This window comes from Acanthopagrus latus, chromosome 21 (assembly GCF_904848185.1).
Source record: "Acanthopagrus latus isolate v.2019 chromosome 21, fAcaLat1.1, whole genome shotgun sequence".
NCBI classification, from domain to species: domain Eukaryota; kingdom Metazoa; phylum Chordata; class Actinopteri; order Spariformes; family Sparidae; genus Acanthopagrus; species Acanthopagrus latus.
In genome coordinates, this window is record NC_051059.1 from 13,780,465 (window position 1) to 13,802,575 (window position 22,111).

Below are 22,111 nucleotides of genomic sequence, written 5' to 3' on the forward strand. Positions count from 1 at the left end.
ACTGCAAGGACTCCTCATTGGACACCTGTTCAACACGGGTGTCCCAAACTGCAAATAAAACATTTGCAAAAGATATCCCAGGTACACTTGTAAGAACATAAAGTTTAAATGGCACTGAACACATTCTTCCACAGAACACATGTCCACAGAATGTATCCTTCTTTAAAATGATTGTTTAAACAGAAAGCAATTTCAACAGAAACAGTCTTTTAAACGTCTCAACTAATCGAACCATTGGATAAAGTCTGAATGAACTTTGAATCAACAGGTCAACAGGGTCTGAAGTTTCAAAGAGCCTAACTGAAGCTTGGAAGAGCTGGATCACATCAAGAGTCCCTTTGAACAAACACACGTGCAGTCGATAGCTCCTGAGTTTGATATGAACGTGTGAAACAACACTGCCGTTTCTTCTGTCATCTTAACAGAAGAGGTTTTATGACTTGCTTTCAAGGTGTCAGAACAATAACTTTGATCTCTTAAATGTTTATTACAATGGGGGGGCAAACCTGTCTTTCGCTTGTGCGTAACTGTGCGTAAGGATCAAAGTCGCCAAACGGCACAGTGCGCTATTTTTGAGTTTCCAAGGGAGGAATCGGGGAGTCAATGAAAAATGACAAAGCTGACGAAAATAACGTGGGTTTGGATTTGTGCTCAAGGTCAATAATAACAATTAAACTAACAAAAAAATATATGTGTAATTTATGTTTTTATTTATCCAAAGCCTTGAAAGATAAACTCAGTGTACAACCCATCCTCCATGTAACATTTTCAAGGAACTCGTGAAATGCGTTCAGGTCGAATTCTGCTTTACAAGACCTGAAGAAAGTTGTCTTCTCATGGGACACACGAAAAACCACACGGTGCAGTTGGAGTTCTCCCCAAAAAAATGTAACTGCGAATTTGGTGATTATCCAGCTGTGACTGGATAAGCGATTATGTAAATGCTGCGACGTGTAGACAGCGACACCCGTCTCTTTATCGAAGTAATTGGTTTCCACCTAAGACACAGTGCCCATTATTCTACATTAATGGATTCATTTAGGCGCAGTTAACCTCCCGTGGTGAGTGCACTTCCTCAGGAGATCAGCTCCAAATTGTCTTCATTCCATTTCTCTATGAAAATGATGAAAAATTGACAACGATGGAGCCACTTGTCCATGAGCACCGAGCTTGTCCAAAGGCTGGATTTAGTTTATTTGAGCCTTTATTGCCAGACGTGAAGACAATGGCCCTGAATAAAATCTCCACTCGGGTTCACACCTTGTTAACACCGCCATTAGTCTCCCTTTACATTCCCTGATTGGTGATTTACATTTGCGACCAAATAGCATCTTTACTGCTGTTTACCGAGGCTTTGAGGGGCGCCGAAGAGTGAAGGGGAGCATTTCATATAAAAAGTGGGCCTTCCAGGAGCCTGCAGTCACTCCAACTCCAAGCTGCTGGACGGTTGTGTGGACCGAGGACCCCGAAGCGCCAGGAATCTACTCAGACCCCCGAGATGTTGATGTTTGTGATCAGCTTTGCGTCTCTGCTGTGCGCCGCCGCCGCACGGCCTTCGCTCAGCTACCTGGAGAATCACTTCACCGCCGAGAACGAGTCGGAGGAGGTCCGCTCGGCTGCCATCAAGAGGCTCCTGGAGGTGTTTGGGATGGAGGACCCCCCTGCTATCATCCATGGGCACAAGCAGGCACCCCAGTACATGCTCGATCTGTACAACACGGTGGCTGACGTGGACGGCGTGACCAAGGACCCGTACCTCCTGGAGGGCAATACCGTGCGCAGCTTCTTTGACAAACGTAAGATCAGATTTCTGCGCGCACACTGTTTGCGCCTTACTGTAGAATGTGAGCCACGGCCGCGTTTGTTCTGGTGTCTAATCACACAAATTCCCATTTGCAGTGCGCAGCGAGCAGGTGGAGTACAGGTTCAATTTGTCCACGGTGGCCAGGACTGAGAAGATCCTCACTGCAGAGCTCCATCTCTTCAAACTGCGACCTCAGGCCTCTCTGACATTCAACAGGCATCACTTCTGCCAGGTGTGTAGCATTAAATACAAGAAACTGATCAGCCTCGTGAGTTAAAGTGGAGTCCATGTCTCCTTTGGACATTGCTGTAATCCTCCACATCTTTCTGTTTTCCTCCAGGTGAGTGTTTATCAGCTGCTGGACACCAGCGTGAGCAACAACACACAGGAGAAGAAGCTGCTGTCCTCTCGCCTCATCCCAGTTCACTCTACTGGTTGGGAAGTGTTCACCATCACACAAGCTGTAAGTACCCACTTCTCTTTAAGGCCTGTGTTCACTCCTAAAGGGGAAATCTGTACAGAACTGCTTGAATTCTGTGTTTTAATCGACCCATGTGAATTATTATTGTTTGTTTTTGTTTTGTTTTTTTTCATGAAGGTTCGCTCCTGGATGATAGATGAAGGCAGCAACCTGGGGCTCCATGTGGTGGTTCGGACCCTGGGAGGAAGCCAGATGGATATGAAAATGATCCGCTTTGCTTCAGGGCGCAACCACCACCAGAGCAAACAGCCCATGTTGGTCCTGTTCACTGATGACGGCCGCCGCTCCACTTCTCTTGAGAGCTTAGGTGAGACTTAAAAATGCCATTTCAATGCACCCAGTGACAGTTAGAATACACAGTTCTGGCATTTTTGTGGTCTTACTCAGGATGAGCAGGAGTGTAGATTAGAATTATGCGGCCTCAGGTAAACCATGGGTCCCCCAAACACCTTTATCTCTTCATCACTGTTACTCAGTTTGTACATTTTATACTTTACAATCAATTATAAGATGTCTTTCTTGAGAAAGAGCTGACATCTAATGTTGATCAGGCTACGTTATTGTCAGCTGTCTGCTGTTAACAAATTTGTTTAAAGGTGTTATTTGTAAGCAAAGTAGATTTTTGAGTCTTATAACAAATACCGATGCATTGGGATTTTAGGTCGGGCACTTGTAAGCCATCTCGCTACACTGCAATCCTAATCATTCCAGTTTGTCACAATTAAACCAAAATTTGCTCTGTCATAGTCATGAGGAAGTTCAAGTTGATTTCAGTTTTTTAAGAGAATTGTGGGAAGAAAGAAAACAAATATTTAGAAAACAGAAGACCACAAACGGTTCTTTCACTTGCACACCAATTCACCTGTAACACCTGTAAAAACTCTTATTACTCATGACACATACTGTATAAATAATTTGATTTCTAACAAAAAAAAAAACTTGTCTTTCCTTCACCAGACCCAAACGATACCACTGCCACGTCCAGCCTCCCCCAGGCCCCCATGTCCGGCCCACCCTCCCGCAGCGCCCGCTCCGTGGACTACAGCGAGGAGGAAGGTATGTCCTCGCCCTGCCAGCGCATGCCCCTCTACGTCGACTTCGAGGAGATCGGCTGGTCGGGATGGATCGTGTCACCCCGGGGCTACAACGCGTACCACTGCAAAGGCTCCTGCCCCTTCCCCCTGGGCCAGAACATGAGGCCGACCAACCACGCCACCGTCCAGTCCATCATCAACGCCCTGAAGCTGATGAAAGGCATCGATACGCCGTGCTGCGTGCCGGACAAGCTCTTCTCCATCAACCTGCTGTACTTTGACGACGATGAGAATGTGGTGCTGAAACAGTACAACGACATGGTGGCTGGAAGCTGCGGCTGCCACTGACGTCAGCTAGTCACTGGTGTCGGACTGCACAGATGTTCATAAAAATACAGACAGGGCCCACTGTCCTTTAAAACTCAATCGCAGCTAATGAATAATGTGCAGAGTGCCATGTGTGGCATTGTAATATATGTAAATATCCATAAATTATAATATATGGCAGTGATATCCTGTGAGAGATGTGAATGTGTATATTTTATGATTTCTGTTGTGAATTATTACAACAAAAAATAAAAGATGTAAAAAAAAAAAAAATTAAGTTTAACATGATTTCGTTCTTAAAATACTTTATTTCAAGAACATCTGAAATAATAATGACAGCAGAAGAAAGTATTTAACCATCAGAACAATCCGTATGGTCACCCACTGTTCACTGAGGGTGGTTTATTTATAACCTTGTAATGACAGGAACGAATCAACATTCACGATCTTTGAAATACACCCAGAAAAAAATGGTCAAAATGGAAGAATATTTACAATCTTTTAAAAGGATAACAGTTTCCATAATTTGATGATGTCGAAATGTTACCAACCAACTTCAAACTAAATTAATCCTCAGTCTTCAACCAACTTCTCACCTACATTACATCAGGGAAGTTGTTGCAGACCTGGGATTTGTATTTAAGACAGTGGCGTTGCTCTCATAGAACTATGGGGGGAGCCAAATCACACACTCAATGCCAATTTCTACATAACGTTGCTTTTAAGTTCAGTCACTAGCTATCTTTTCTATAACGCAGACTTTATTTAAGACCACATCCAAGTAGAGGTAGCTGTAGAAAGTTATTGTTGTATATTAAAAGTAATTTGAGATAAATCTGTACAGGCACCATCAGGTATTTCCTCAACATTCCTTTTGCTTGGCATCAATAAACAAAAACAAAAGTCAAAACAAAACTCCACAGGGACTGAGGAATAGGAGGGGATGCTCTCTGGTGTCGCGCCTCAGTTGAAAGTCGTCACTCGGTTCTCTGCCACGAAACACTCTTCTGTAGAACCGTGGCTCTGCAGCTCGTGTTTCGAGAGATGCTGCACCACACACACGCCGATGCAGTCACCAAGCACATTGGTGGTGGTCCTCAGACGATCTCTGTCAACAAACACACGGGACGTTCTGAGGTAAGGAGTCTAATGCGTGACAGTAAACACTCCAGCAAGACTGCATGGTTGACAGCAGATCGTACAATGTTAGCAGCACGTGTGCGGACTCATCTTTTAAATGACCTTGCCGCAGACGCGCGAACATGACTGGTCGCTCCCAGCATGCTCACAGACAAACAGACACACACTTACAGCATCCAGTCGACTGTGATGATGAATGAAATGCTTTCAAGGGGCAGTCCAACTGATGTCAACACGATCGTCATGGTTACAATGCCGCCCTGTGGGATTCCCGCGGCCCCGATAGCCCCCACTGTGGCTGTGATGCTGGAATTACACAAAACGCATGTATTTAGGAAGGTTTCGTTTGCAAATGGGACGGGGAAAAAATATCTAAGCATCGTACAAAAAAAGACCCAAATTAACAACTCACCCAAAGACCAACACTTGAACATTCTATGTAGCTGTTGGCTACAACATTTTTATATGCCTTGCTATAAATAAAACACATTGTTTTACTTATACTGTCCAACGCGTCTATTTGCTCTCTGCCTGAACGCTCTGCTCGAAGGCCTGTCTCTTTAAGGCATCTTGAAAAGTCCCACCACATATTGTCAGTTGTTACTTAGCTTAGTTTAGCAGTAAGAAAGTGAATTTAACAAATTATGTTAAAGTAGTTTTTAGAGGTGTAGCAACAGAACATGTGTACACTCTGCATTTCTTCGTACCTGATAATGATGATTTGACCCAATGTGAGCTCCACATTATGAACTTGTGCTATGAATATGGAAGCTACTGCCTCGTAAAGCGCTGTGCCGTCCATGGTCATCGTGCTCCCTACAGGCACCATGAAGCGCGTCACCCTTCTGTCCATGTTTAGATTTTGCTCCAGACAACGTATGGTGATGGGTACGGCCACAGAACTGGGAGAGGAAAAAAAAAAATCACATTTATCTAATACAGACTATATTTTCATAGTCCAGAGGCATCTTGCCTTAAATGTGTGTACTATAGCCTGTAAACAAAATGAAAGAGAAACGAACTTGGATGAGGTCCCAAAGGCAGCGGTGAGAGCCTCGAGTATGCCACCCACTAACTCGAAGGGGTTCTTGCGTGTGAAGATGATGTAGATGAGGTGAAGGGTGAAGAAACAGTGGATCAGTAGGCCAGTGATCACAGTCAGAGAATACATGGCAAGCTGCAGACCGATAACGCTAATGTCCTTCGGCTGCAAAATCTGTCCCCCAACCAAGAAGACGATCGCCACTGGGGAATACCTGTGGGATTCAGCAAAGGCAGCATATATTTCAAAGACTGAGGCATTTTGATTATGTGTTGCAAAACAAAGTCAACATGTTATAATCTCCATTTTCACGTAGAAGCTTCTTGTTCTTACCAGATGACTATGTTGATAAGATGGATGATCGCTTTATTCAGGCAGTTGACAAAGTCTCTCACAGGTTTTCCCTCATTCTCCATATAGCCCAGGATGAGGCCAAAGGCGATGGAGAGGACTAATAAACCCAAAATATTGACCCCGTCTGAGGTGCCTGACATCGGAACTGTGTCATCTGTCGGGGTCCAAGAAGTGCTGTTACAGGTCATGATAACAGCCACTCATGAAATAAAATGAATGCATCACAGTCACATGAAGGGACACTAAAAGTCCCGGTGTACTCACTCGTCAGATTGATTTTGGAATAAACAGTTTTATACTGGAAATAAAAAAGAAAAAAAATCATCACTGTCAACAAGTACCATAAGGGAGCACAAAAACCAAAAACGTTTCACGATTGTATCTTACATGACTGTGGTACTATTGCATGGTCAAAACCTGTCCTCACACAAAATCCTACGCTGGTAGTTCCTGCTACGAAAGGTGTATCCAGGACCAAATTCTTACGTGATGACACACACACACACACACACACACACACACACACACACACACACACACACACACACACACACAGACCAAAAAACTGAAAACATTACCAGCTGGCGCTGTTAGGGCTGCTAAAGCAACCATGACCGCTGCAGCTCTCACCTGTCTGAAGCAGGCAGCCACCACATTCGGGGGAAACATGTTTCTGCGAAGCAAAACCACTGAGTAAGCTTTGGACTGAATGCTGACATCCGATTGAGTGGATTGTTCTCTTTTCAAAGAGACCTGATCAGATCCAGAAAGGCATCCACAATCTGCACAGCCTCCACTTGACCACCAGAGGACGTTGATGTGTCACGGGGTAATTTCCCTGGCCGGATAAGAACAACTAGGACGATGCCTGTGGACACAGCCATGGTGGTGGTCCCGATGTAATAGCAGAGAGCCCGAAGTCCAATTTTCCCATAAGACTTCCTGTCCACAGATGCCATGCCTGAGATAAAAAGAAGTTGTGTCACTTTAACATAACTCCATGTATGTAGAATAGCAATGTCACAGTATGGAGATATTAGATTTAAAAAATAAAATTTGATGTAAAATAATATGCATTAAACGGTTATATATGACAAAAAAATTCTACTAGAAATAGAAATATAAAGATGCATGCCTCATGATAAACTCGAGCAAAAGAGTTAATAACATTGAGTAAGGCAGCAAAGAAGGCAGACATCTCATCTAGACAGCTGAGCTCTGCAACTCACACCAAAACAATCCAGATGGGTACATAACACTACAAGTAGAAAAATGTGGCATTAAATCCGCCATGGTTAAGGGCATTTTTCCCAACACATCAAACAATGCTAATCGTGTGCAAGGTGACATGTCCGGGATCTAACCTGAAATCACACTGGTGGTGATGAGAGGAAGCACCAGCATCTGTAGCATTTGCAGCAACAGCTCTCCAGGAAAAGTGAAGTATTTTATAGCTGTGGGTGTCATCTTACTGGGCCGCAGAGCCAAGCCCAGGCCAACCCCTCGTAGAAACATAGACAAAGGTCAACATGTCACCGGTGGCTATCAAATGCTAAACACGCTGATTCATGCAGAGAAAATGACAAATGCAGTAAAATCAAAACAAAAAACACTGCAGGAATAATATCATTGCATCTCATTACGGCACCAACTCAGTTGCAACAGTCCACAAAACGCAGAAATTGACGCACATGACAGACAGAACAACAGTGTCAGCCATAGTTTGTTAGGTACATTCCTGACGTACTGGCGGCTGGCATGACATGAAACTTAACAACACGAGTTAGCGTTCAGGACTAAAAGATTAGAGGACGTACTGTGTCAGAGAGATCAATTCAAATAACTGACAGTGGTCCATAAAGAGACTTACCGATAAAAATAGCAGCTGTAGTGAGAAGAACAAAAGCACTTCTGCGGAGAAAACCTTTAATGTCACATTTATTCTGGTTTAAAGACTCCAGACTCGAGGACTCGGAAAGCTCCCGGCATGTCTCGGTAGTGTGGAGATCTGCGATGTCCATTGTGCTCAGCTTAGGCAAACCATTAGAGAGGAGAGGCATCACCTTCATGGTTCATGCAGTGACACAATATAAACTGCAAAAGAGAAGACAGAAAGGACATTAATCTTCTTGATGGGGCATTACAAATTATGCCTGTTCATGACAATTATCTGAAATAGTGTATAATATTGAAAAGGGAGGAAAAGAACAGGATGTACTGTTTTTAGTGAAAGAAGATGCAACAGTACACTCTGTTCAACATGAACATGGTTAGAAAATAATACAAGTGAAGACTACAGAAGTGAAATCCCCTTATCATTTTCTATCAGTCCCAGTGAAGAAATCAATGAGTCAAACCTTTTAAAGACTGGAAGGTTCCAGATGTCTTCCTCTCGCTACAAGACTCGGTTTTACTGTAAGTTCAGTACTAATATTCTTCTTTTGATCTACTTTCTATTCCTCCCATTCCCTCGAGCCATCTGTTATCTCATAGTTTGCCTTTCCATACAAGTTTGTTGAACAGGAAACACTGGATATTTGACTTCAAAGAAAGTACACATCTGGAGGCAGCACCACTGTTTGACTTCTCGGCACCGCTCATGCTCCAGAAGCTCTTCGGGAGCAAAACTATGCTGACAAACATGACTTTGTAAGCCATATCCTTGTTAGAGGGTCAACTCAGGAACATAAACCCTCCAGGCAGGGAGCAAACAAAGGTGGCGGCTGCTGGAGGAGAGGAATCTCGGCAAACAGCAGCAAAGCACACCTCGACTTAATTCTCTTTATTCTAAATGTGTATAAACACAATTTCTTTATGCTGGAAGACATTTTGGGTCCCCCCAGTGTGTCCAAACTTACAGAGAGCACCCTGACTACTTTATGTTGGATTTTACATGCATCCTTTCTTTTTGTCACTTAAACCACTAACTGTTCCACTTAATGTCTGTAATTCTACATTATTATAGCAGGATAAAAGGCAATGTTTGCTTCCCCTACATTTTCACGTTTAGTTTAGCTCAGCATTGTTTTATCTGACCTACATGTAACATCTGACCTAAAAGCAAAACTGAAAAATGTTTTAAATAACTAGATTAATATCCAGTGATCTAGTTCTCAGCTGAAACAAAACTTGTCTCGCATCAAAAAGTCTATTTGCCGGCTACAAAACCCTGTCTCTAAAGAGTGTAACCTGAGCAGTGACCGAGGCGTTGGCCATAGAGTGGCACTAAAGGGGGTTGATACCACTTGGCATGATGCTGGACGACAGCCCTTATTCATTGTCAGAGGGGCTGCTATTCACAATGGAGAAAACGATGAAATGCTGCCATTATAATGGGGACCAAATGGCCCTGTGGCAGCCCGACACCTGATCTCCTCTTTGGCTCTGGCTTCCTTTTGTCCCAGTATTTCATATCTGACATATCCACACACCCTGAAATAAGCCTTGGATGTCGGAGCAGCGATGGACCTGAGGCTTGGTGTTTGCGCGCTCAGACATGGGGAATAAACAGACCATCTTTTCGACACAGCAGCTGGACGCCTATCAGGTTGGTGTCAGTCCTGTTTCTGTTTGAATGAGACGATTAGCCTCAGTCACTCTAACGGTGCTTCTCTTATCAATTCTAGCTACCAGCATCTGGAAACAATCTTATCAGACTGATTTGCTTTTTTTTTTTTGTTTAGTAACAAATTCCAGAGTCGTGTGCTGCACCTCCTCAGGCAGCAGAACAGTGTTGAACCAAGTCAAAGCTCTCCTGATAGTGTTTGTTGATTTGATATATATATATATATATATATATATATATATATATATATATATATATATATATATATATATATATATATATATATATATATATATATATATATATATATATATATATATCAAATCAACAAACACTATCACTATGTATTTGTCTTTAGAAATTTTACAGTCATTTGCTCAAGGGATGCATTAACTTAAGGGTGCACTATGTAGTTTTGGTGACGACATTTTAACAAGATGAGAAAGATTTTCCTTTACTGATATTTGAATGCATGACAATAAATAAATAAACAAACTCATTGTTTTCATGAGGGAATAAACATAATTTCAAACTGTTTTACTTTGTTTGTATGTGGCGGGCCCTGCCACCGCTCTTGCTTCAAACAGTATTCTGGGGGAAAAAATAAATATTTATGAGTTTGTATTATTACCTCATTAATATCATGAATATTAAAACTTTGAGTTTGAATTTATTTGCCAAACAACATGGTGGCCATATTTTAATAATCAAACATTTAAACATTTTAATGATACTATCTGTATTCGTATACATCCAGCGATGGAAGGTTACTAAGTACACTTCCACTACTCGATGACCTTCTTGTGGTAGTGTACTTTATTTTTATTTTTTATTTATTATTTATTTTTCAGGTACTTTATGTAAGTATATTCATTTGATGCCACAATGTTTCAGAGAGAAATACCGAACTATTTTCACTCAACTCTATTTATTTCATAGCTTAAGTTTGTGGCTACTTTGAGAATTGAGATTTTACCACAAAAAAAAAGGAAATGAATATCTTATACATAAAGCACTAGATGGATATAGAAGTACATAAAGTAGGTAGACAAGTGCTTACATGTTAAAGGTGCAATATGTAAGAATTTTTGTTAAAAATGTTCCCAAATTAACTACAATTATCAACAGAATGTAAAGAGATGACAGTTTAGATGTCACTGCGAAGACATCTCGGTATTGTGTTGCAGAGATATCAGCCGGAGTTAGCATGCTAAGTAGCAACAGTACTATCGCTAACTAACAGTAGCGATAGTAATGGATGCATAAACAGGATACAGTCAACAATTATTCTGGTGATATGCTGCTACTATACAGTGAGCATGAATTCAACAGGTGGCCAATTCTTACATAATGCACATATTAACCAACAATGTAACAACATAATCCTGCCGCGGATAACTTTGCATAATCACTTATTTCTGATTTTGCTGCCAATATATCTGTAGTTCTGCCACCTGAAACAATAAACCAACCTTAAGCTTAACACTGATGTAGCAGCAGCAGCCTGTTTGAACAGCTACATTGCAATGCTTGTTGGAATAACTCCACTTTCCTGCCATGATCTCACTGTATTTGCAGGACTGCACGTATTTTACAAGAAAGGAAATTCTGAGGTGAGCAACAATGTCACTGAATTCAAAAATATACTACATTTTAACACACATTTGCATCACTGGTGTGAAACAAACACATTTTTGTTCTGCTCTGCGCAATAGTGTACTGTAACTCTAAACTACAGTATCATTACACCCAGCAACCGTTGAGACAGCGTGGTGTTTTGAAATCTCTCTTTTCGAATTTTACTGTGCTGAAACTTTCACTCTATTCTCACTCTTGAGCACAATAGAGAAAAATACCCTGCATCTGAACAGGGAATTCTCTAAACTTCCAAATGCCAAAAATAAAACGTGCAGCTACATGGAAGATATCTTGTAATTTAATAGTAAAGTAAATTTTTTAAACGTTTCCCTAGGCTCTTCTACCGCTATCGGGATTTGGCTCCGCAGCTCGTTCCTCTTGACTACACCAACCACCCAGATGTGAAGTTACCATATGAGCTGATTGGCAGCATGCCAGAGCTGAAGGTAGACCCACTGGTCCACACACACCCGGCAGACCCGCTCTCTCCCTGTGTTCCCAATCCATAATTAATGGCCAACTAATCGACAGAATTCTTTGAAAGGTTATACGTTACCCGACTCCTTTAAACTTGAAGAATGCTGGTGAGTCTCTCGGGGCACACTTGTTGGAAATGAGTCAATTATATGCCTCTTTACACAATGACAGCATGGTAAACATCTGTGTGTGTGTGAACATGCTAACATGTTCTGAGAAAGAGAGAGCAAGGGTGTGAGGATTATACTTTCCCTTGTGGTACTTGATCAGTCCAATCAGATCAGTCTGATGATGAACTGCACTAAATAGTGTGTCTTCTCTGTCTAGGACAACCCGTTTCGTCAGAGGATTGCTGAGGTTTTCTCCGAGGACGGTGAGGGGAACATGACACTGGACGACTTCTTGGACATGTTTTCAGTCCTGAGTGAGATGGCTCCGCGGGACCTCAAGGCCTACTATGCTTTCAAAATTTATGGTAAAATATTCAAAGGAATGGTTAATTAAAAAAAAAAAAAAAAAATCATATCAACTAAACTTTTAATTCTTGCAAGTCTGAGACTGAGACCAACTTTCCCCAATGAGCATGCGCTACAATAACAGACTGCCTTTTAACAGGCAAAAACCTCAGAGCAGATGCAAACTTGAGGTGGGGGCAATCAGACTCGACTGGTTGGGTTGAAAGAAAGAGAAAGATCTTGAAGTCCCACACACCCGACTGATGTGTATGAGACAAAAATCAACACATTTTTTCTTTTAAATACCCTCCTGCTTTTGTTCACACCTCATGAAAACCCACCATATGGAAAAGAACATTTGGTGAAGGTGACGAAATACAAAAATGAGCACCAAAAAATGATATTTTACTCTTTGTTAAACTTCAGTACCGGAAATCCAAACAGACTTATTCAGAACTTGCTTAACCCTACCTAATTAACCCTTAACCCTTACCTAACCCTGAGTGTGAACGTAGGTGTTCACTATATTTAGCATCCATGGAAACAGTTAAGCTGAAATCTCTCATCGAAGATTGAAGTCTTTTTGCCTATGCAAAGAGGGCCTTGAGTTAGCATGTTAAGAATAAATATAAACTAAAATAGGATTCTGAAAGCCTTCACCTGAACAGCTAATATTTACCCATGGAAGTTAAGCTCAAGATATCATTTTTTTTTATCTGAAAGGGGAGCGGGGTTGAAGGGTTAGGAGCTGTAAGCATGGCGGATCGTGCATAGGATGTTATAAATGATTAAGTAGCCCATTACAGAGGCAAAGAGCTTGTCAATGCCCAGTTTGTGCTCAGCACCAGGGTCCCCCCTAATTAACAAACGCTGACTGATGAAGAAGTTACGTACACATGACCATGGTCATGGGTCAGGGAAACGTTTCATTTATTATTTGGACCAATAGAGGAGAAAAAACAAGGGAGGGGTGACACGCAACAAAGGTGTGGTGTGTTATGAGTGAGACTGATGAGGATGCCTGAGGTGAACTCTCTAACAAAGGACTGAGCGTGTTGAGTAAATATGTGAGTCTTAGCAGATATGTTTTAGCCATGCTTTAAAGGGGCATTACAAAAGAATTGGCCTCCTGTTGAATGAATTACTCAAAACTGTCACTACAGTAGCTGCTAACTGCTGCTAATTCTAGCTGCCAGCTAATTAGCTCAGTTAGCCATGCAGCTAGCAGCCCAGATTAGGAGTTTGGGGAACCACAGGATTGTTGATCAGGATGGGACAGGGATAGTGGGTTAGCATGCAAACATAGGTAGATATCTTTGTTACATAAAACATAAACAACATGGCTGTTACTTACACCTTGTTGATAATGAAAGGTAATTTTCTTAAAAATGTTTTCAACTTAAATTTGAATATATTGCTCCTTTAAAGCATATCAATATGGTAGTTTAACATTGCAGTTTGCACACTGACAAAAATTGGGATGCAATTTTAAAAATCTAAATACCTTGTTTTGTCCAACTTGGCTGACCACTTTTGCAAAAAATAAAAAATAAATGACATAAATGATTAACTGAACTGCTTTCTTCAAGATTTCAACAACGACGACTTCATCTGTAAGTCAGACCTGGAGAAGACGCTGAACAAACTGACCCGTAACGAGCTCACAGAAGACGAGGTGAGGATGGTGTGTGAGAAGGTGATAGACGAGGCTGACCTGGACAACGATGGGCGTCTGTCACTTGAGGACTTCCAGCACATGATTGTTCGAGCTCCAGAGTTCCTCAGGTAGGCCAATCGGAGCCACAGAGGGTAATTCCATGTCAATACAAAAGAAAACATTTATTATAACATATATTTGTTATTTAATCTAATGTGCATTTACCTGACTGCTAATGAGGAATTTAAACTATTCTAATTTCTGTTCACAGCACTTTCCACATAAGGATATAAAGGACTGAAGGAATCATATGTACATAACTACATACATACACAGACTTATTTTGATGAAGAATGTCTGGAAAGTGAGGGGAATCTTGACACCGCAACACAAATGATTATCTTGTCAATGTCTACAGTAGATTTTTGCTTTTTGTGTTTTATTTTGTAAAAGATGTATAACCAAAAACATTCTGATCTTCATCACAGATCATCAGACTTTGATACTTTGCATCCAGAGTAAATTCCGAGTAACTATCAATGTTCTTGTCTTTCATGGGGACATCACTGTACTTGTATTTGTTCGACCTGTACCAACACACCGAGCCCACATCCGATTTCCTTTTTAAAATTGCAAATGCAGAAATAACACCAGTCATGGTGTGACTGCAGGTCTGTCATCAGGTGGCAGCATCAACCAATCCATCAAGACAAGGCTCATTAGTTATGACCATCAACAGTAGATTTGTGCCTTGTATCTGAAGGGGTTCAGTTACATCAGACTATAAAAGAAACACATGCCAGAATATTCCAGTGGCTCCCAGCGAGCCAATAAAAGGAGAGCCATTTGTCATGGAAGCAGTCAAACTCCATTGTGAGAGCACGGGGTCAACTGACGGCGTAGTTTCCTCTGACAGTCAGCCAATAAACACAGTGAACATTACATTTTATAATCTCGTTTTATTAAATCAAAAAGTACACATATCTACAAATTGTAGATACATTTTCATATTGGGTTTAGAAAGTACAGTACAATTTAAGTAGATCTCTTTTTTCAATGTGATATTTACAATGTTTTTTTTTTTCACCTTTTTTTTCCAAAACTTATTCTATCACTCTCCCTGTGTACTTCACAATCGCTGGAATGAAAATATGGCTGTAAAAAGGGATGTACAGTATATGATGATGTGATAGGAGTCTTAAGAAAAAAGGATATGATTTAAAAACAAAATCAATGAGGGAGTATCATTTCAGTTGAAAATGATACAGCTCAAGTCCTGCAAACATCTGCTCCCTATGTTTCTGTTTAAGACTTAAAGCTACAGAATCACTCGAATGAGACGACAGCTACCTCCACATTTCAACGCCCAGGACTCTTCCTACTTCATCTGCCATCATGCTTAAGATTTGCTTGCACTGATGCAGCCATTTCTCCAAACAGAGCGTGTCCTGTTTTTGGCTCAGTGAATGACAAAACTAAAATAAACAACAAAAGAAAAAAAAAACCCCATACATTCAACTGTACAGGTCTACAAGTATGTCTGAAAATTGTGTTACACACATATGCACAGGTCCAAGATTCACAATGCATAGCTCACCTATGACAGAACTGAGTATTAGCGGTTAAGACAAATGGCCATGGTCGTCATGAGGTCCCAAATTATTTGATATTAAAACAAAACATAAAAAAAGGTGCAGGCAAGCAAAAGCAGATCCTCCCTCGATATTGTGCATACAGGAGTTTGATTTTCAGACGAGTAACAAATGAAGGAAGGAAACGTGAGGAACAATGGAAACAGACTCAACATCAACGTTAAATAGTTGGTACACGTTTGGATCGCACAAGTCTAGTTCACTGTGGCTCGAGCTCTTAATAAAATACTGGATAGAAGAGTTCAGGTGGTCACCTATAATGCATACTGTGCCTGTGGTGCCACCTAGCTGGCAAACTGAAGTCCCACAATCAAACACACACACACACACACACACACACACACACACAAGTGAAAATGTACAATACTAATGGGAACAAACTTTCAGCTTGGGTTAAGCCAGCATTCATGTAATAAGCCAAGAAAACACCACTTTTAAACTAGAATTTGGCAGGGCAGTAGCATAGAAACAGGCTTGCAAATTCTTTTTTTTTTTTTCCTTTTTATAAATATATAGATAGCTGTTGAAGTACATTAGGGCAATGTTTTTCAGTGAACACTGGACAGTGGATCACTAGCAGTGAAATAGCAAAGGAGATCATCAGTAGGTGTAATAAAATTTAGGAATTATGCCCATTATACTACCAAGACTCAATAGATCAACACAGTTGTAACTAAGTCATCGTATTGCAAATCTATCACTTGGCACAGACTACACACAAAACACGAGTTACTGGTAAAGTGCAAGGAGAGCTGCGTGGATAGCAGGAGACGGGACTTACAGTGTGAAACTTTAGGATAAGTGATTTAAATTGGTCAAATAACCGAAGACATCATTTAGCTTCACTGTGAATCAGAGCTGCTACAAGACCTTCAAGTCAAATTAAAGGCAACGCTTAAGAGTCATCTTATTAAGAGTTGAAACATTTAGTCAACTGAGAGCATAAAAAAAGTTTAGTATTTTGATATCTGACAGTTTTAAGTGGATTTTCAAGCAAGAATGTCAAACATTTTCTGCCGTCCTGTCTTATGTGATAGTTCACAGAATTTCTATGCATTCTATGACATCTGAAAACGTCATCTCGAACTTTTGAAAACTTTTAGAAGCATTTTTTAAAGACTAATCGGGGAAAATAAGAGGCAGAATAACAGATTATAAAGAGGACCAATTAAATGTCATTCTATTTGTATTATACTGTACTGAATTGTGAAGGTTTATTTAAAATATACAGCCTGCATATCTTAATATTGTCCTAAACTGTGTTCTTTGAATACAATGTGCTAACACTGCATTGTTACCCACTCTACAATTTTGTATGTACAACTCGTTGTTGCTGGTCACTACACCAGAGAAAGTCTAAGCAGAAATGTCAGCTCACAAATGTTCTGATGATTTGATTAATCTAGAGGAGAAGATCTGGATTACATCTATTTTTTTTGTAACCAAACTGTCTTTGAACACCTGAAAGCTATTGCAGAAAGGTTAAATACAAATGTGGGTGGTGTGTAATGATCTGAGCGAGACCACACACATTTTTAGTCATATTAAATGATTGTCAAGGACTACATGCAAAACCTTTTGGTCAAATTCCTCTCTGATCCTTGACTGCAATACTCGTGACAGGATTCTCAACTGCTGTGATGAAAATGAAAGCATGTGCAACTCTGTTTCACTAGAGTGTAAGCCTTTCAGTCGCAGGTTGACATAACTTAAAAAAGGAAAGCACTAATAAAAATATATCTAAATATCACATTTGTATTTGCAATCCCAAAACCTTGACATTAATTTAATGATTTCTCATCCTCGGTTGTGCTACTGGCTGTGTGAAATGTAAGTGCGCATTACAAAGAGACTAACATTTGAAGTAAGAGCCTGTCTTTTGTGTGATAAGGAACATCTGGACAATGCTCCTGGTTGAGTCCTCGACCAGTCAAGCACTCTGACCCATGAAAACAAAAGATCTCCTTAAAATGGAAGAGATGCACCACTGGAAGCTTTCAGAAGAGGAAGAGAGGAGGAGGATTCCTCCACTTACTGGGAATATAATGGTTTGTGTGTGGACTGGGAGGACAGGCCATAGGTGGGTTTAAAGAGGAAAGGGGAAGGAAGTGCTAAGAGCAAGCACAGTCCATTTATGTCCAGCCAGCTGGCAGCCAGTGTTGAAGCAGGCCTTGGTCCTCAGAGGAGGGTACAGCGGAAGAAGCTGGTCTTTTTCTGAGGCTCTGAGATCTTCACTCCATGACTGCTCCCCTGCGGCGTGTTGCCCTCCTGTAAATGTAACAGAGGAACAAGTCACTTATCTGTCATGTAGAACTGTTGTTTCAGTGAATGGTCACATATGGATCAGCAGTCACAGAAGTCCTCATGCTTTAAATCATTTATCATGATGCAAAGAGTGCTTCTTACCAATTTCGTGTCCATTTTTGATTTGATGTCTCTGGCGAGGGTCAAAAATGCCTGTGAACCAGATCAAACACATATATTGTAATACTTGAGACATATGGTCTCTTAACCATTTTATAATTCAAAGTAGAATTCCGACTTACATTTTCCACATTGATGTTGGCCTTTGCACTCGTCTCCATGAACTTTATCCCGTACTCTAATGCAAGCTGTAGGAAAAGGGGAGAACAGTGTTGACATGTTTTGTTCACAAATCATCAGCAAACACAATTATTTAAATAACAAATATAACCTAATCATGTTTAATTTTTCTAAATTCAACCAAACTCTTACCTTCTCCCCCCTGTCTTTGGACACCTGCCGTTTGTCATTGATGTCACACTTGTTGCCAAGGACCATCTTCTCAACATCAGAGGATGCATGCTGGATCAAGAGAAAAGTAAAAAATAATTAAATAAAAACAATACACCGCATTATATAATCTGGTCTTTTAAGAGGTAGCAAGAAGGTAAAGGAAGGACTATTTGAGTGAGTGAATACCTCTTCTATGTTCCTTATCCAGTTCTTGATATTCTCAAAAGACTTCTCGTTGGTGATGTCGTAGACAAGCATGATGCCCTGTGAAGAGGGGTCGATAAAATGCGTTAACAGTAGTAACTCAGTTTCAGAGCCATGGCTTCCTCAGAGAGTGGTTTTATGTTCCATGCTCCTCTAAAAGATATTAAGACACCCACCATAGCTCCTCTGTAGTAGGCTGTTGTGATTGTTCGGAAGCGCTCCTGGCCAGCCGTATCCCTGAAAAACACCATAATTGTCACATCAATGTATCTTAAAGATTACATGTGAAATGCCTTTAAGATCAATATTTTGATAAATCATGTGGGGAAGTTTGCATCAATTTCTTAATGCACTTCAGTGCAATAGGTGGCGGAGGTTTATCTTGTTCATCTTTATGGAGTGGAACAAATTCCACTAAAATCAATATTTACCTTTAATTTCATAAAAGTTATGTAACTTTTAAGGTCCTGTGGTCCAGGGGTAGACTGATTATCAGCCCTGGCAGATTACTGGGGCCAACCGTTTTTATATCAGATTGCCAATAACAGCTCTGTTTAATGCAATCATTCAAAAATGTGCTACTTTTGCTCTTGTGCAGCAAACTTTCACACAACGTCTCACACACAACACTATCTGACCGATAACATCTCACCAATAACCAGTGAATACTGAATTATCTGAGTTCGCAAAGTACCTAATAATTAAATTATCGCATAAATGTAGTGGAGAGGAGGTATAAAGTAGCAGTGGCAGAAAATGTGAATACAGTAAAGTACCTAAAAATTGTATTGGGCTGTAGAAATTTCAGTTTCATTTTTAATGCTAATAAATACCAGTGGTAATTTTTTTTTTTTTTTGTCTCCTTTATTTCTATTAATAAGAATCGGGTATGAAATATATCGGCTGACCCCTACTGTGGTCACCCTGCATTTTGAAAGGAATCATAAATCACTTTGAGAAAAGTGTGTGCCATCCACACCTTATTAACAATATATTGATAAACTCACTGCCATTATGTCACAAGCCCTGTAATAATGGCTTTAAGATAAACTTACCATATCTGTAACTTTATCTTCTTGCCGTCGAGCTCTATTGTCCTAATCTTGAAATCAATGCCTGCAGGGATAAAGAAGGATCATGCATGTCAATCATAACGTTAGCATGCTAGCTTAACATAACTATCAAACACTGGCTGACACTGCTTTGACACATCGAATGACATTCGTGTACTGTGAATACGAAGCGACTCGGCTTCTTGTCACGTTAGACGGCAGTAATCTGTGCATATGGGAACAACTGTGCTTTTATAATGGTTAAATTAATCAGCTATATCGCGCTCCAGATCAGCCTTTCCGGTGTCTTACCAGGATGTAGACGGGGCCTGATGGCTACAGTCAGAGCTATTTGGCTAATTGCTGAAGTTAGCTAGCAGGCGCGCCACCCGGCATGACTTCATAATAACGCTGCCACTCCAATATTTCCGCCCGTGCATTAGCCTCACTCAAAACACACAGTTAGCAGTGTCCCCTTTGCCCTCTCCTTTTAACGAGTTAATTACATTCATAACAGCTGAGAGCACACGGGTTTTTTTTTTTTGTTTTTTTTTTATTAATGACAAACCGAAACTAGCGGTACTTCCAGCCGTCAACGTAGCATAAAACAGCATTCCAGCAACTAGCCCGCGCCGAGGAGACAGCACCATTGGCGTATTGTAAACAGACGGAAAGCCACGGATAACATCACAAAAACCGTACCTATGGTTGAGATAAAGGTTGAGTTGAAGGCGTCTTCTGAAAACCTGAAGAGCACACAGGTCTTCCCGACACCGGAGTCGCCGATTAACAGTAATTTAAACAAATAGTCGTATGTCTTCGCCATACTTGATATTATTGCGGAAATCCCGCCCGGCGAAGCAGTGATGTGAATGTGCAGAAATGACGCCCCCTGCTGGCCCGGAATCGACCTGCAGTTTATATGTATCTGGGTCCAGAGGGCGTTCACCCCTCCACTCACTGTAGTCTGCAGGGCAGGAAGTACCTACGTACATGTACTCCAGAGGCCTCGTCATCTTCAGCGCATGGATATTTGCCTTTATTTCACTTTGCACTTTTCACTCCACTACATTTTATTCTGCCGCTATAGTTGGGCTACTAGTTGCTATGCAGATTTGCAAAACATATGTGAAAATACAGACAATGTGATGCATCCCAATGTTAAAATGCTGCTTGCACAATAATGCTAACATACAACCTATCCACTTAATGTGAGCCCCTCATCAAACTCGATAGCCCTTTATCACACCAAATTTTAAACTACCCATAAGCCAACCAGAGCTATCACTGAATTTCAGTCACTCATAGATACCAGCCACCTAAACACGCCTGATTTCTTTCTTCATCGACCATGAAACATTTGCTGAGTAATGACCAAAAATGTCAAAAAATGTCCCCATGTCAAGGTGTCAAAGAAAGAGAGGAAACATCTTGGATCTGTGTCTTTATCTCAGGCACTTGCAGAGTGGGGAGCTTAGGGAGCTTGGGTACTTGCCACACTTATTGGTCTTTTGGCATGTTAAGAGAGGAAAGCATTATATTTGAGGAAGAATATTCCTACAATTTACATGAATCTGCAGATTTTGCTGAATCTAGAATTCAGATTTAAAGCTGGTTAAGAGAGATTATTGTGTCATTAATTGTTGACCCTGCAATTTTACGCAGAAATAATCAGGTCTATTTTCTTTTAATTTGTTTTCATATTTATCATACTTTGTAATTATCAATGTATCGCCTGTAGAGTGGGGATTGTAACAAGGAGCTGGAACAAACAAATATGTTACCGCTGTGTTTGAAAAATAAGCTAAATTAATAGCAAAGTTCTTTCGATTTTGAGCGCCTGCCCCGCTAAAGGTCTCTGCGCAGCCCTGTCGAAAGTCAGTGGGATCTATTCAAAACAGAGACCCACCCCTTTTCACTGAAATCTATTCAGTTGTTTCTGTGTAATCCTGCTGACAAACCAACACATGAATGGCTGCAGGTGAAAACAAACGACGAAATCACAAGGGGCCGTTTTGCATAGTATGGATTTAGGATTAGCTGGTGAGATCTGGTGCTTCTTCCCTTTCGACAAACTAAATCACATGGCCTTTCTCAGATTAAAGTTGCTCAGGTGTCATGGATGTGGTACAGTTATGTACCTACTGTGGTTTTGTATTTATTACTTTTACTATGTTTCTACAGTAGCCTAGAACAGACAAACCAAACACTGGCCCTAGAGAGGGCCTTCTGCACTTTTAGTGGCCAGGGTAAGCTCTCTTTAACGAAGAGTAGTATAGAGGGGTATTCAGCTAGTTACAATTTGCAAATTCACTGCTAGATACCTCTAATTCCTACATAATGGACCTTTAACATTCACCCAATGTGGCGATACGTCGCTCAGTCAGCGGCATCAGTCTTTGTGTGACAGAGGGGCCCAGCAGCTCATCAAGATCTCTAGTTTCGTGTTTGAGGAATTTACCATCTCAGCCG

The 22,111-nt window shown here is 40.9% G+C and overlaps 4 protein-coding genes across 4 annotated transcripts; 2 read left to right on the top strand and 2 right to left on the bottom strand.

Moving 5' to 3' along the window:
- The first annotated feature begins 103 nt into the window (after window positions 1-103).
- LOC119011305 (anti-dorsalizing morphogenic protein) lies at window positions 104-3,827 on the top strand. Its single transcript, XM_037084307.1, has 5 exons — window positions 104-1,796; window positions 1,900-2,036; window positions 2,145-2,267; window positions 2,403-2,592; window positions 3,243-3,827. Exons 1-5 carry the CDS (start codon window positions 1,499-1,501, stop codon window positions 3,665-3,667), a joined length of 1,173 nt encoding a protein of 390 aa, XP_036940202.1. The 5' UTR covers window positions 104-1,498; the 3' UTR covers window positions 3,668-3,827.
- Window positions 3,828-4,048: 221 nt separating this feature from the next.
- On the bottom strand, window positions 4,049-14,133 carry LOC119011085 (excitatory amino acid transporter 1-like). Its single transcript, XM_037083907.1, is given in 11 exon segments — window positions 4,049-4,754; window positions 4,958-5,092; window positions 5,494-5,688; window positions 5,809-6,042; window positions 6,162-6,391; window positions 6,394-6,480; window positions 6,813-6,855; window positions 6,936-7,143; window positions 7,547-7,684; window positions 8,053-8,276; window positions 14,032-14,133. Coding segments are annotated over 10 exon segments (1,614 nt in total). The 5' UTR covers window positions 8,252-8,276; window positions 14,032-14,133; the 3' UTR covers window positions 4,049-4,609.
- cib3 (calcium and integrin binding family member 3) lies at window positions 11,263-15,977 on the top strand. The gene is made up of 5 exons (XM_037083906.1): window positions 11,263-11,360; window positions 11,720-11,831; window positions 12,190-12,337; window positions 13,907-14,102; window positions 14,246-15,977. The coding sequence occupies exons 1-5, from the start codon at window positions 11,305-11,307 to the stop codon at window positions 14,265-14,267; spliced, it is 534 nt and encodes a 177-aa protein (XP_036939801.1). The 5' UTR covers window positions 11,263-11,304; the 3' UTR covers window positions 14,268-15,977.
- On the bottom strand, window positions 14,917-20,543 carry LOC119011083 (ras-related protein Rab-8A-like). Its single transcript, XM_037083905.1, has 8 exons — window positions 20,342-20,543; window positions 19,643-19,703; window positions 18,764-18,824; window positions 18,570-18,647; window positions 18,363-18,452; window positions 18,173-18,238; window positions 18,033-18,083; window positions 14,917-17,894 (listed from the first exon to the last, which is right to left on the bottom strand). Exons 1-8 carry the CDS (start codon window positions 20,463-20,465, stop codon window positions 17,805-17,807), a joined length of 621 nt encoding a protein of 206 aa, XP_036939800.1. The 5' UTR covers window positions 20,466-20,543; the 3' UTR covers window positions 14,917-17,804.
- Window positions 20,544-22,111: the final 1,568 nt, after the last annotated feature.

Excerpts from the sequence above, each read along its gene's own strand:
- LOC119011083 (XM_037083905.1), bottom strand. The coding sequence starts at position 20,465 with ATGGCGAAGACATACGACTATTTGTTTAAATTACTGTTAATCGGCGAC. Across the intron at positions 19,704-20,341 it reads AACCTTTATCTCAACCATAG|GCATTGATTTCAAGATTAGG; the intron begins GTACGGTTTTTG and ends TTATCCCTGCAG. Across the intron at positions 17,895-18,032 it reads CAAAAATGGACACGAAATTG|GAGGGCAACACGCCGCAGGG; the intron begins GTAAGAAGCACT and ends TTACATTTACAG.
- cib3 (XM_037083906.1), top strand. The coding sequence starts at position 11,305 with ATGATCTCACTGTATTTGCAGGACTGCACGTATTTTACAAGAAAGGAA. Across the intron at positions 11,832-12,189 it reads GCAGCATGCCAGAGCTGAAG|GACAACCCGTTTCGTCAGAG; the intron begins GTAGACCCACTG and ends TTCTCTGTCTAG. Across the intron at positions 14,103-14,245 it reads CGAGCTCCAGAGTTCCTCAG|CACTTTCCACATAAGGATAT; the intron begins GTAGGCCAATCG and ends TTCTGTTCACAG.
- LOC119011305 (XM_037084307.1), top strand. The coding sequence starts at position 1,499 with ATGTTGATGTTTGTGATCAGCTTTGCGTCTCTGCTGTGCGCCGCCGCC. Across the intron at positions 1,797-1,899 it reads GCGCAGCTTCTTTGACAAAC|TGCGCAGCGAGCAGGTGGAG; the intron begins GTAAGATCAGAT and ends TCCCATTTGCAG. Across the intron at positions 2,268-2,402 it reads TGTTCACCATCACACAAGCT|GTTCGCTCCTGGATGATAGA; the intron begins GTAAGTACCCAC and ends TTTTTCATGAAG.